The sequence below is a fragment of the Malaclemys terrapin genome, chromosome 24 (genome assembly GCF_027887155.1).
Source record: "Malaclemys terrapin pileata isolate rMalTer1 chromosome 24, rMalTer1.hap1, whole genome shotgun sequence".
Taxonomy (NCBI): domain Eukaryota; kingdom Metazoa; phylum Chordata; order Testudines; family Emydidae; genus Malaclemys; species Malaclemys terrapin.
Window position 1 is genome coordinate 8,941,567 of NC_071528.1, and position 12,939 is coordinate 8,954,505.

The 12,939-nt window shown below is 52.4% G+C and overlaps 1 protein-coding gene across 2 annotated transcripts in view; it reads left to right on the top strand.

Moving 5' to 3' along the window:
* The first annotated feature begins 599 nt into the window (after positions 1-599).
* The window catches only part of ATCAY (ATCAY kinesin light chain interacting caytaxin), a 31,977-nt gene continuing 19,637 nt past the window's right edge, over positions 600-12,939 (top strand). For both annotated transcript variants that reach the window (XM_054013965.1, XM_054013966.1), the window contains exons 1-4: positions 600-936; positions 2,927-3,058; positions 10,421-10,482; positions 12,285-12,506. In XM_054013965.1, coding sequence (XP_053869940.1) covers positions 2,982-3,058; positions 10,421-10,482; positions 12,285-12,506 — 361 coding nt within the window. In that variant the 5' untranslated portion in view covers positions 600-936; positions 2,927-2,981. The remainder of the gene's footprint in view (positions 937-2,926; positions 3,059-10,420; positions 10,483-12,284; positions 12,507-12,939) is intronic.

A 12,939-nucleotide genomic window follows, 5' to 3' on the forward strand; every position in this document is an offset into this window, starting at 1 on the left:
AATAGGAGCCTATATAAGAAAAAGACCCCAAAATCAGGACTGTCCCTATAAAATCGGGACATCTGGTCACCCTACCCTAGATCCACCCCTTTGTAAACTCCCCCCAGCCTAAATCTTCAGCTGGTGCCATTTCCACTTGCCATCTGCTCTGGGCTGCATCTGCACAGACCTGCCTTCCATCCTCCCCCTTCCTCAGAGCCGATTTTTTTCAGCTCCCTCCAAACCCTCTGGGGGGCTGCACTTCCCCAGTGGCCCTCCTAGCCACCCCCACTCCAGCTCCCAGCAGCAGGGAGAGCCCCTCTGTTCCAGGTGCAGAGAGATGCTGGGGGGAAGAGAGACTGGAGACAGAGAACCTGCCTTGGACCGCTCCGCCTTTGCCTTTCCTTAGCCAATGATGCTCTATATTAAACAGCTCTTCCCCCGCCCCTCTCTTCCTGGGCCGGATCCTGCCAGGGGCTGAGGATGTTCAGGATGCCAAGGGAGAGGCTGTGGAGACATTTGCTCTCCCCGATCCAATCAGAGGCAACGCGGCGCTGAAAAGGGGGTGCTTTATGCTGCTCGCTCTCCACCCACCCACACCCCTCCCTCCCTTCCCCGCACACAAAAGCACTGCAATTAGCTGTCTTAAGGGAGCTGGGGCTTAGCCAGTTGTGAGCTGCAAATAATCCAATACCTCTGAGGCAAAGCAAGCAGCGGTGGGCCCGGCCCGTGTTAAGAGAATACAAATAACGGCCATCCATTTCCAAAGCAAAAGGCCAGCTCCTGCACTGAAGGCCAGCATTGATGCAGCTCCTTGTTCCGCAGCCTGGCCCAGCGGTATTTTTATTCCAATCCTGGACGTCCTAAGGAGCCCCCTGCTACAGAAGGAGGAATGCCCAGCTGGAATACAGGAGAGAGCTTCTTTGTTCTTCAGTAGCAAGAAGAGACCCTCAGAGGGTAAGTACAAGACGCCGTCTGTGCTTCCGTTGAGGATGGAGACACTGGGTCCGGCTCTTGGGGTGTTTTTTCCTCCGTCGTGCTTTGAAGGGATTGGGGAAGGGGGATTAGAGCTCTCGGATCTGCAGCGGCGCTGGGGCATGGCTGGTTCCTACATGCTAGGAAATCATCCCTCAGCACCAATATGCTCCTTTCCCGGGCAGCGCAGCCGGCAATGCACCAGGATAAAGACAAATATGTAATGCAGGAAGCGCCGCACAGACAGAGGGAGGGTGGGGAGAACGCAGTAACCCTTCGCCACACAGCTCTCTGCCAGTCTCCTCCGGGGCTGGCTCCTACCTCTGAGAATGTCCCCAGTAAATCCGAACACCGGATTTCCTTGGTGATCCATAGAGTTTTACCACCTTAAAGCAGCATGCAGACAGAACTGCGTCTCCTGCTTCTCCATCATCATGGAGGCCCTCTTTAGAAAGGGCCTCAGAACCGCACTGGCTCTCACAAACAGCATCGAGTGGGCCGGAGGAGCGACATTGGCTTTAGTGGCTTGACGCTGATGTAACCGAGACTGGGATCTGGCCCGTTGTATTAATATGTTACTATGTGGCCGACCCCTAAATACCCAGACAGCTCACGCACATTGGATTCAGCCTGAACATTCATGTGCCTTTCATGCTGGCCGCGCTTATGTGCAGGTGTGTCATGCCGGTTATTCAGCTCTGACAGTGGGCCGGATCCTGCTCCCTTTAAATTCAGCTGCTGTTGAGATCAATGGGAAGGGAATCCGGTCAACAGAGGAGTATATGGGGCCTTGCTAAAGGATCTGACAACATGCCGTCCTGATCCTGAATCCTTGTACGCTCTAAATTCCTACTGACTTCATTTCGAGCTTTAGGTGTGCAAGGAATATAGGGGCAGGCCCTAGATATGATGGGCATGATTCTCCTTGACCGGCAGCGTAAAGAGGTCACAAAGCGAGAGTCAGCTACAGTCACAGTCGCTCTGAGACACCTTAGCACTGCCAGAGGCCGGAATGTAAATAAGAACTAGGCCCTGTTGGTCCCGATTCTGCCTTCCCTTGCACTAGCATGGATCAGGAGTGACTGCCCTGACGTGAATGGAGTTACGTCAGTATAAACCACATGGAAGCGGGCGCAGAGCCAAGGCCCACACGCAGACATGTCCCTATATGGTTTGACATATGTTTTTATAAAAATGGGACCCCGGACAAGTGATGAATGTCACAAGGCTAACACGTGTCTCTCCTGAGTGAAGGAGAGCCAGGGTCTCCCTCACAGAAGGCCTTCCTCATAGACCCCTCTCTTCCTCTCTCAGTGTGGGGCGGGGGCTTAGCAATACAGCACATCGCCCCGAAATTTCTCTGTGCGACAGACGAGATTCACATCCACAGGAGACAGAAAAACAGGTGTCAGTGCCACATAACCTGAAAGTGATCTTGTACTGTTATCCTTGAAACCTGTATTGAATTTCCATTGGCGAGCGTGTTGGTTAACGTCAATATTAGTCGTACGGCAGAATAAAATCCGAAAGGTGAGCCTGCACTCCACAGAACGGAGCGTGCTGGGTCCCTGCGGATCACTGCGATGGCTCTGCTCAGAACTAGCCTCTCAAAGGGTGAGCGATACGCCGGTCGCATTTTATACAGAGCCTGTGTTCCAGGACCAGCTGACTTGTTTTTATCCAGGGGGGTTGATAGCCCCAAACCACCACGCCCAGGAGCTCAGTGGCTCATGCTGTTATAAAGCCACTGTGGTTTATGTAGAAAGTCTAGAGAGTCATGTCAGATCTGAAGACTCCCCCCACCCCCGACCCACATCTGGAGCTAAATTTTCCAAATGGCTTCTGATGTTGGAACAGGCCAGAATCAAAAATCCCACGCTCCTGAGTTTCCAGAGGGTGGCAGATCCTGAAGGCTGTAGCTTTACGTTCGGCATTCAGCTCGTTGCCCATGCCATTGTGTCTCCTGTTCCAGACCGAACCCCTTGGCAGGTGAAACCCAGTGCGGCCGGAATCTCCCCCCGAGCGCGATGGGCACCACCGAAGCCACGCTGCGGATGGAGAATGTGGAGGTGAAGGAGGAGTGGCAAGATGAGGACTTCCCCAGGTCTGTTCTGGTAAAGCTGCAGCTAAAGGCCAGGGGAAATGGTACTAGAGAGCAATAGGATACCTGGGTCTGACAAGCAGGTGCTCAGGGAAGCGGTCACTGAGAGCAGGGAATTTGCAAGGATGGCTCACAGCCCTTTTTTAAATGTTTGCGGGGCAATAATCTTGCATCACACTCACACCTCCTTGGGCACTCAGATACCAGGGTGAGGGGCCTGGTGGTCAGGTGATAGTTAGCAAACTGGACATGCCTCCTTCTCTCGTCTAAGATGCAGGGAGTAGCAATTCTGCAAGTACTTACTCAAGCGAGTAGCCCCAGTGAGGCGATTGAAGTCAATGGGACTACTTGGGTGAATAACTGCTACACGACGCCCATTCTGAGTTGCAGAATCAGGTCCTGACTGCTCCCACTGGGCTGTCAGCCAGCCATGTAGAGAAAGACGGAGTTGCACCCGCTCGCACCCGATCTGAATTTTTGCCCCTAGCACAGAACCCATCTCTCCCAGCTCCAGTCTTCAGCCTGTCCCCAGCACCTGGCTACACCCGTGCGTATCCCTTGGGACACAGCGTGCAGCTGGCACTGATGAATGGGGTGGAGCGGTGCTGCCTGAATGCTGTGAGGACACCTTCCAAGTAGCGATCCTCTCTTCCCAGCTGCAGCGGAATTGCTACCGCTGGGGCTAAAGCCACCCTGTGTTCATAGGACAGTGGGCCTGCTGTGTAATTCGGCCTGTTAAGTGCGGTACCCTGGCAAGGCCAACCACTGTAGTCAGAGGTCTCCTGTTCTCCTTGTTGTTGGATGATTCGCTTGGCTCTGTTCATGCAAGTCCCAGCTGCAGGGCTCATCCAAGCACCTCTGTCTGCAGCCATGGTACCCCGCTCGGTTTTGTTCACTCAGCGGCCTCCCCATGCACAAGAATGAGACTCAGCCAGGTCTTTGTGTTGCTAGAAGATGGGAACAGCCCTCACTTATTTCAGGGAGGGACAGGGGCCCCAAAATGGCAAAGAGCTCATGAGAAAGCAAGCCAGCCCTGAGGCGGAGATCTGCCGCAAGACTGGACAGCAGTCGTGACTCTCCCAAATGTTCTTGTTATTTCTATGATAGAAGCATCTATAGGAACTGGATCCCAACTGAGCTCAGACACACACACCCCCATTGTGCTTGGTGCTGTACAAACACAGTGGCCAACAGGCCCGCGTCTCCTGAGTCCCAGTCCAGTGCACTAGCCACTAGGTCACACTGCTATGCCTATGCAGGAGCCGCAAAGCCCCATTTTCTTCAGTTGCAGCAAATTCACGATCTTATCATAATAACGTAGCTCTTCTCGTGGGTTTCCCCCCCTCGATCTCAAGGAGGGTCGATAGCCTTTATTCCCATTTTGCAGACTAGGACACGGAAGCACAAAGAGCTGAGGTGACGTACCCAAGGCCACGCAGCAAATCAGTGGCGGCATTGTGAACCGAGCCCAGGTGTCTTGAATACCAGGCCCCCTGGCCTAGCCGCTAGACCACACTCCCGCCTACTGCATAGGGATTAAATAGGGAAAGAGGTTAACCTTTAATGTAAATAAAACCTAACCAAGCCTGTCACATGACACATGAGCCCCTGCAGAATTTAGCTGGCGTTGGAGAATTTATTTAAAGGTATTTTCACACTCAAATCACAAAGACGGTCCCTTCCGGCTTGCCTTAGAGCCCGTATCTCTCGGCTGGATGACGTGCTGAGCGACTGTATTTGCTTAACTGCCATCAGCCCCTCTGGCTCCGAAGTTGCAGGCTGCCCCTACAAAGATCCCCGCTGGGTGACCTGGCAAAGGGCAGAATGTGAACGTTCCCCATAGCCAGCCGGTCCTTGGGGTGAATTTCCTGTTCCCTGGTAGCAAAGGGGTGTCACCCAGGCTGAGAATGAGCTAAGTGGCACCAGCAAGAAGAGACTCCTCCCCCTCGTCCCTAGAGCTCCCTGGAGGTTTGATCTCCTGGCTCCAGTATGTCTCAGCTGTTTGTGTGACTCCGGTCCTGCAGTGATGCTGTAGCGATGCGAGAGGGCGGATGCAGGAGCATGCTCACTGGGTCTCTAGCATCCATCTAATCACAGCAGAGGCACAGGCTGTTCGCCGCCTGAGAGCAGGTGCCTTATAGGGTGAAACTGGCCATCAGATGATCAGTACGGCGCAAAATGGTGGCCCATGACCCTTAGAAAAGCTTCTTTATTCAGGAAACTCTGGAAAAGGGAAAGATTCTTAAGCTAGCTGTGTGGGAAGGAAAATCCAAGGGCAGACTTATTCTAGGAAGTGGGAGACAGCAGTCTAAGCATCCTTTGGAAAGGTAAGGAAGACCCCGTCCCTCTGACTTTTCGACGGATTCTATTGCTAAATGAAACAGATCTGAAATCCCGCGTCAGCGTCATAAACCCCCGAGCCGCACGGCAGCGAGTATTTTGATACACCCAAGCCAGATGGCTTGTTTTTTTGACAGTGCATCACCCGACTGTGTCAGGCATCAGAGGGTCAGACCACAGTCACAGAACCAACCAGGGAAAGAGAGACAAACAGACAAACAGCCAGACAGTGTGTGTATGTGTGTGTGTGTGTGTGTGTGTGACAGACAGACAGTGTGTGTGTGTGAGACAGACAGTGTGTGTGTGTGTGTGTGTGTGTGAGACAGACAGTGTATGTGTGTGTGAGACAGACAGATAGTGTGTGTGTGTGAGACAGACAGATAGTGTGTGTGTGTGTGTGTGTGTGTGACAGACAGACAGTGTGTGTGTGTGACAGACAGTGTGTAAGTGTGTGTTAGACAGAGTGTGTGTGTGTGTGTGTGTGTGTGTGTGTGTGTGTGTGAGACAGACAGTGTATGTGTGTGTGAGACAGACAGACAGTGTGTGTGTGTGACAGACAGTGTGTATGTGTGTGTTAGACAGAGTGTGTGTGTGTGTGTGTGTGTGTGTGTCCATCCATGCACATGTCTGTGTGTGTCCGTCCATCCGGTAGATCTTTTGCACTGATCTAGGAATATTCTTATTTCTTGCCGGTTTAGGGTACTGCTGTCTGCTGGGCACTGGGCTGGATCTTAGAGGCAGGGCCAATGTGCCTTTAATCAGAACTCGTGCACTCATTAATATACAACAACCTGGCTCCAAGGGGATCATCCCTTCAGCTGAATAGTTATACAGTTTAATTTGATGGTTGTGGCGGCATGTCAGTGCAAAGGGCAGTCTCTCTAGTTTTGTAGGGCATGGGCAGTCTATCCCCCTTGCTTGAATGTACCAGGTAAAACAAGCACGGGGTTGCTCTGAGACTGGCCTGTTCTGTGGGGCTCCGTCCCTGAACTCACAAATCTTCACACCGCAGCCCCTAGCAAGCCCTGGATAGTGGAACGCAAGTTCTAGTTCGGGTTACGAGGCACCAGGCAGAAGGAACGCAGCCTGGCGTTTTGCACAGCGTGCAGAATGTCAGAATAACATACCTCATTCACGCGCCGGCGAGGGCCTACGTAGCTCAGCTGGGCAGACTACAAGTGGACGTGGCGAGGCGTGTTGCTTAACATATGCAAAGTGTGGGCCCGATTCTGATCTCATTGACACCCGGGTAGATCCCCGGGCTTCCTTGAAACGACGCAGGACTTGCACCCATGTGACTGAGTGCAGAATCTGGCCCTGGCCCTTGCATCTGAAAGCAAAGCTTTCTGTTACGTTGGCGTGGCTGAACCTCCTGCTAGCAACGACCGTCCTGCAGAAAAGGGAGGTTTACGGCCTGGCCGAAAGTCAGAAGCTGCCTCTGGAGCGGTGACCCGGTGCTGCAGTATTGCTCAGTGAGGGAGCGCCCTGGCCTTTTGCTCCCCGAGACATGGCTGGAAATTCTTGTGTAGGGACATGATACAGTGTGCCTGGGTCCTGGTTGTGTGTATTACAAAACCACGGCAGCTTCTTTTGTGGGGAATCGTCGGTTTCTGCACAAGGGAGGGCCAGGATAGAAATGGGAGAGGCTTGAGCCAGAGCCTAGCATGAAGGTGCCGAGTTCTCCTGAATTTTAAGGCCACGGACTCCCTTTGCCCCAATCACCTCACCTCTTGGCATCGGTTTCCCCGCCCATATAAAGGTCACAATAATACTGGAAGGGTTCGTTAGTTAATATCTGCAAGGTGCCTTGACAAGGGCGGCGGGTAGAATAGGCCAGGGGAGGCTGTGCCCCCCCTGGCGCTGCCACCAGACCCCCGGTGGTGAGGTTTTGGAGAGACGTTTTTGATTTATTATGCCCCAGGCAGGTTCCGGGGCGGCTGAGGAGGTGATATGTGCTATTCAGCTTCCTGGGTTCCTCAGTAATCTCTCTGGATTGAGTAGCAAATCCCGCCTCCTGAGCTGCCCCGGAACCTGCGTGGGGCCTAGCCAAAGCTTCTTCCAGACCCTTTTCCCCGGGCGGCTTGGGGGCTGGGGAGGGGTGACACGGCGCGGCTGCAGCTGGCCCAGTATTCTTCTGGGCAGGTGGGGTGGGGCTCAGGGCTCCTCCGGGCACGGGGGGCGTACGGGGCATGGGGCTCTGGCTGTGGGGGGGAGGGCAGGCAGAAGGGGCAGAGCCAGGGCTAGCCTCCCTGAAGGTGGCTCCACCCACCACCCCTGTGCCTTGAAGAGAACGAGTAAAAGGCAGTCGCCAGGGTATGTTGCAGATTAGGGCCGGGGTGCAGCTCGCAGAGTTGTGGGTAGAAAAATTGCAAAGTGCCGCCTATGCCACGAGCCAAATTTCCCCCCCACCTTCCTTGGACAGAAGTATGAAGTCAGGCCCCAGGTAACCGGCCCAGGGTGGGTGCTGATGTGCCCAGAGTCTGTTTACTTTACCCTCCAAGGCTCCCTTCTTGGAGGACACAGGACGGTTGTGGGCTCCTCCAGGGAAGGCCAGGGTGAGTGAATGCAGCAGACAAATCCACCTGCTCTGAGCGGCGAGTGCAGCCCGTCGAGTGGCTGAGCTCCAAGGCTTCTGCGTGGCGTTGTCTTTAGTCGGTTTCCCCTTCCGGCTGTCAAGGGACCCACACAAGGCCGTGCTGTCTGGGCTGCAGACACAGCCGGGGAAGGGTTAAATCCAAGCCAGAAACTTGACATGAAAACCCAGGAGAACATTTCAATGCACATTGCAATGCGTAAAACTTGACAACAGCCCGGCAGCTGCTGTGCTAAGACCACAACCTATCATGCTGGTCTCACCGTTTCCTTGTGCTCCTCCATGGGACTGTCTCCATCTGCTGTGTCTTGTCTTATACTTCGATTGGAGGCTCCTTGGGGCATGGACCATCTTTTTGTTCTGTGTTTGCCGAGCACAATGGGGACCTGGCCCATGACTGGGTCTCCTGTGTGAATACTTTATTATTATTATTCGATTCAGGGAGGAGCCTCATTTGGGTGGGCAAGGAAACAAGGGTGTAAGGCACCTTGCCATAGTGAGAATGGCTAAACAATACCTCCCTACCAGAATCCACCAAGCAGGGGAGTGAACAGGTCGTCCAGGTTCAGCAGCTCTGCTAGACTCACCTGCCCGTCAACATCCCATCTTTAAGGTTGGCAAAGGGGCGCTTTCGGCGGAGGGTTAACACAGCAGCCATCAAATAGGTCAGAGTCTCCTTCTGCAGAAGCTAAGCGTTCCTCAGACCTTAGTTCCTGAAGGCGCCTCCTCCATTAATAGATGTGACACGGACGGACACTGGAGATGATGGATGAGGGTTTCCTACTAGGTATGTTCCTCATGTGCATCTCAGGATTAATTCACACACTGCTGGGGGCAGTAATTTAGTAGCTGAAACATCAAACTTCAAAGGTTTTTTTTCTCCTGCTGCTGATAGCTCATCTCAATTGATTGGCCTCTTACAGTTGGTCTGGCTACTCCCACCTTTTCATGTTCTCTGTATGTATACATATCTTCTGTCTGTGTGTTCCATTCTATGCGTGCCATTCCATCCTGTCTGTGTGTTCCATTCTATGCGTGCCATTCCATCCTGTCTGTGTGTTCCATTCTATCCGTGCCATTCCATCCTGTCTGTGTGTTCCATTCTATCCGTTCCATTCCATCCTGTCTGTGTGTTCCATTCTATCCGTTCCATTCCATCCTGTCTGTGTGTTCCATTCTATGCGTCCGACGAAGTGGGCTGTAGCCCATGAAAGCTTATGCTGAAATTAATTTGTTAGTCTCTAAGGTGCCACAAGGACTCCTGTTCTTTTTGCGGATACAGACTAACACGGCTGCTACTCTGAAACTCTGATACACTTGAAATCTATAGATTCCCTAGTGCCACAAACTCAAATCCCTGTTGACACAAGCCTTCATCCTTCACAGGACACGACCGTGGGTTTCATGCAGTTTAATAAGGGAGAGCGAGGACATCTTTTGGCACTTTTGGGGGGTAAAAGAGAGTTTGCTCTGTTGCCCTGGGCTAAAATGTCCACTCTCCTTGCTGAGTGGCGGCAGTGTGTCTGGCTGCTGCCTCGCACCCCAGAAGTGGCTGCATTTCAGTGGGGATGTGATGCGTGTGTGTGTGTCTGTGTAAGTATGTGTGTTCATATAGATAGTTCCACCTTGGGATGCAAAATGCTATAAAAATAAATGGCAGTTGATTAGGTTGTGCCCAGGCTATTCCAGATGGGATGGACCCAACTCAACTATTGCGTCTGGTTGAAATGCTCTCCAGTCCGTTAACAATGCTATCAATCTCTCACTCCATCGTGGGTGGCACCGTCTGCCCATGCGTATAAGGTCAGGGATGCAAACCCAACGGAGCAATAGCGTATTATTCTAAAGAGCCTCATATTCTGAGCTGAAGGCCTCTTCTGACCCTACACCCCTGCCCAGCAGTTAGAGTTGGTCATGGTAGATCTATTGTCCTCCATCCCTAGATTCACATTGAACCAGTCTCGGACTAGGTCTTTCTCAATCCAGAGCTCTTTGCATTGAGAGACTCTCTTCCCTGAGGTCCTTCACTGCCTACTTATTCTGGATACATGCCAGATCCTATCTGCTTTGGCTGGTCTCGTCTTGTCCATTTTGTGGCTCACTCCAGAGATTTTGCACCTCTGACCCATTTTCCCCTCTACTCCTTTGCCTCCATTGGGAATTGATCTCTTTTGCTAGGGAGTTGGGTGGGAGGAGGCATTGACTTGAGGATAACTGGTCCTGTCCTATTTGGTATTAGGGTGGGGGACTTCTTCCTGATGGATTTTTAAATGATCTTGTCCCTTGAATTTGATAAATACGATGGGCCTAATATACTTAAAGATAGTCGTTATGAAGCCCAGGGAGCTGGGATGAACGGACTTTAATAGTGGCATCTCCTGCTAATGGTGCACTCTTTGCCTTCTGGACCCTCTGCTCTGGCTGGTTTGCAGACCCCTCCCAGAAGAGACGGGAATGGACTCCCTGGGCAGCCCTGCAGATGAGAACACATCCTGTAAGTATCAGCCTGGCCTCGTTGGGCTTTGAAGAGGGTATTTGGCTGAGCCCAGTGGGCAGCAGGCCGCGGTTAGAGAAGAGAGAGAACAAATTCCCGCCAAAAAATCTTGCCTGGGGGACAAAACCAAGAACCATTGGAGTGTGTTGCAGAGTCACAAGGGGGGAAAACAGGCATTTTCGCAGTGCTGAGCACTCCCATGGACTCCTAGTGGAATTGTGGGGGGTTCAGCCCCTCCAAATTATGTCCTACCCCTCTCAGCTTCCTCGAGTGGGATGCCCCATGGCCTCCATCCAGCTGGCACCTGCAGCCTCAGTGAGTTGCTGCAAAGCAGTCAGAAGAGGTTGAAAAGCCATTGAGCAATTACTGCTGTAATTCACTTAGCTCAGAACAGAGTTCAGACCAGAACGCTCATTGCAATTATTGAATTGAGCGTTGCCGGGCACCTGGACTCCGGCAGAACAGAGCAGATACAACGGCTCCACACGCTCCACGAACGGAGCCCGAATATTATTTAGCACTTGTTTAAGAGGGAGAGAATAAGAACCCTTAGGATCAATCCTTATTAATAGCTCAGTGGTTTAGCATTGGCTTGCTAAACCTAGGATGATGAGTTCAATCCTTGAGGGGGCCATTTAGGGATCTGGGGCAAAAATCTGTCTGGGGATTGGTCCTGCTTTGAGCAGCAGGTTGGACTAGATGACCTCCTGAGGTCCTTTCCAACCCTGATTTCTGTGATTCTATCTATTCTTTGCATTGCTGTGGCAGTTAGGAACGCCAGGACTGGGTGCTATACGTTGTGCTAGGCGCTGCACAAAAAGACGGTTGCATTAGTGGCCCCAACCATCTTCGTTCCCTCGCTTCATTTTATCTGGTTAGTTTATCCTTTAGGGAAAAGTTGCTCTGTTCACCCCCATGCTTTGAGCTCTGCAGCTTTCCTTGAGGTTGGCTATTGAGAGTAGACTTCCCCTAAGATGAGAGCGTGTTTCGCATCATAGACAGGACTTGAGAGCACAAGTGACTGGGCTAAGGCCCTACCTGGACGTCAGTGGCAGAGCCAGAATGAGCACTCAGGAATTTCTTCCTCACAGCCATCTATTTAATTCACTGTCCCAGGCTGCCTCCTCCGTGATGTCAGCAAACCACCGTCACCCATCAGCCATAGCAAGGGTTCCAGAGACCAAACAATTATCAGGGTATTAACTAGGCTCAAATACGGGTGCTAGCATCATCGGGCCCCAAATTGGTCTATTCTTATGGTTATTTATATTTTAATCGACTTTTCAGCCATAGTTTCCTGCTCGGTATAGCTAGGGCCTCTGTGCCTCGGTTTCCCCATCTCTAAAATGGCAATAATGATTCTGACCTGCCTCGTGGGGGCTTGTGAAGATCAATTACTTAGCACTATGTTAATGCTAAGTGTTGTTAGCTGAACAGAGACTCTGGACCCAGAGAAAGTTCAGTCTCAGTAACCCGCCCAGCTCGGCGAGGGATGACTTTGTGAGCACTTCAAAAGTAGGGCTGTATTTTGTAGTGTGCCGGGACCTCATTAGAACAGAGAGCTGTGAGTCAGGACACCTGCCTTCTACTCCTGACTCTTGCCACTGACTCACTCTCTTGGCTTGGACACGTGCTTAACATTTCTGTGCCTCAGTTTAACCCCCCTTTAAAATGGGGATAAAACGACTCACTGCACAGGCGTGTAAGGCTGCTGCGCAGATGCAAGGGTCTGGCAAAGCAAAGTCTTGCTGCAAGGTGGATGATCAGGACAAGCTGACGCTTACTTTCCGCTTTCCATGCAGCTCCCCCTAACACTTTGAACTTTAACGGGGCTCATCGGAAGCGCAAGACGCTCATAGCCCCTGAAATCAACATTTCCCTGGACCAAAGTGAGGGTTCCATCCTGTCCGATGACTTCCTGGACACGCCCGACGACCTGGACATCAACGTGGATGACATCGAAACCCCGGATGAGACGGACTCCCTGGAGTTCCTGGGCAATGGGAATGAACTGGAATGGGAAGGTAAAAGGCCAACGTGGGGCGGATTTCGCTAGGACTTGGGGCTTGTCTTGGATTAACTTCAACCCTCTTTCTTTTGACTCTGCTGTTCTCCAGCTATGACCAGGGCCGAAGGGGGGAGGGGGGGAAAGCCAGTACAAATTACCGGGGCCCGGCTTCCCTCCCGTCTCGTCGGCCCTGTTCAGCCAGTCCGCCCTTGCTGGGGGGCCTGAAAAAATTCCGGAAGGGGGCCCGACTTCCCCGGCTTCCCCTCCCCCGGTCTTGTCGGCCCTGTTTAGCCCGTCCTCCCTTGGGGGGGGGGCCCGAAAAAAATTTTCACCGGGGCCCGAACCCGCTCTCGGTGGCCCTGGCTGTGACATGTAGCTCCATTGTATAGCGTTTGCCCTCAGTACGTTCAGGGCTGACGGTATGGCACCGCTCAGCTGTAGTCAATTGT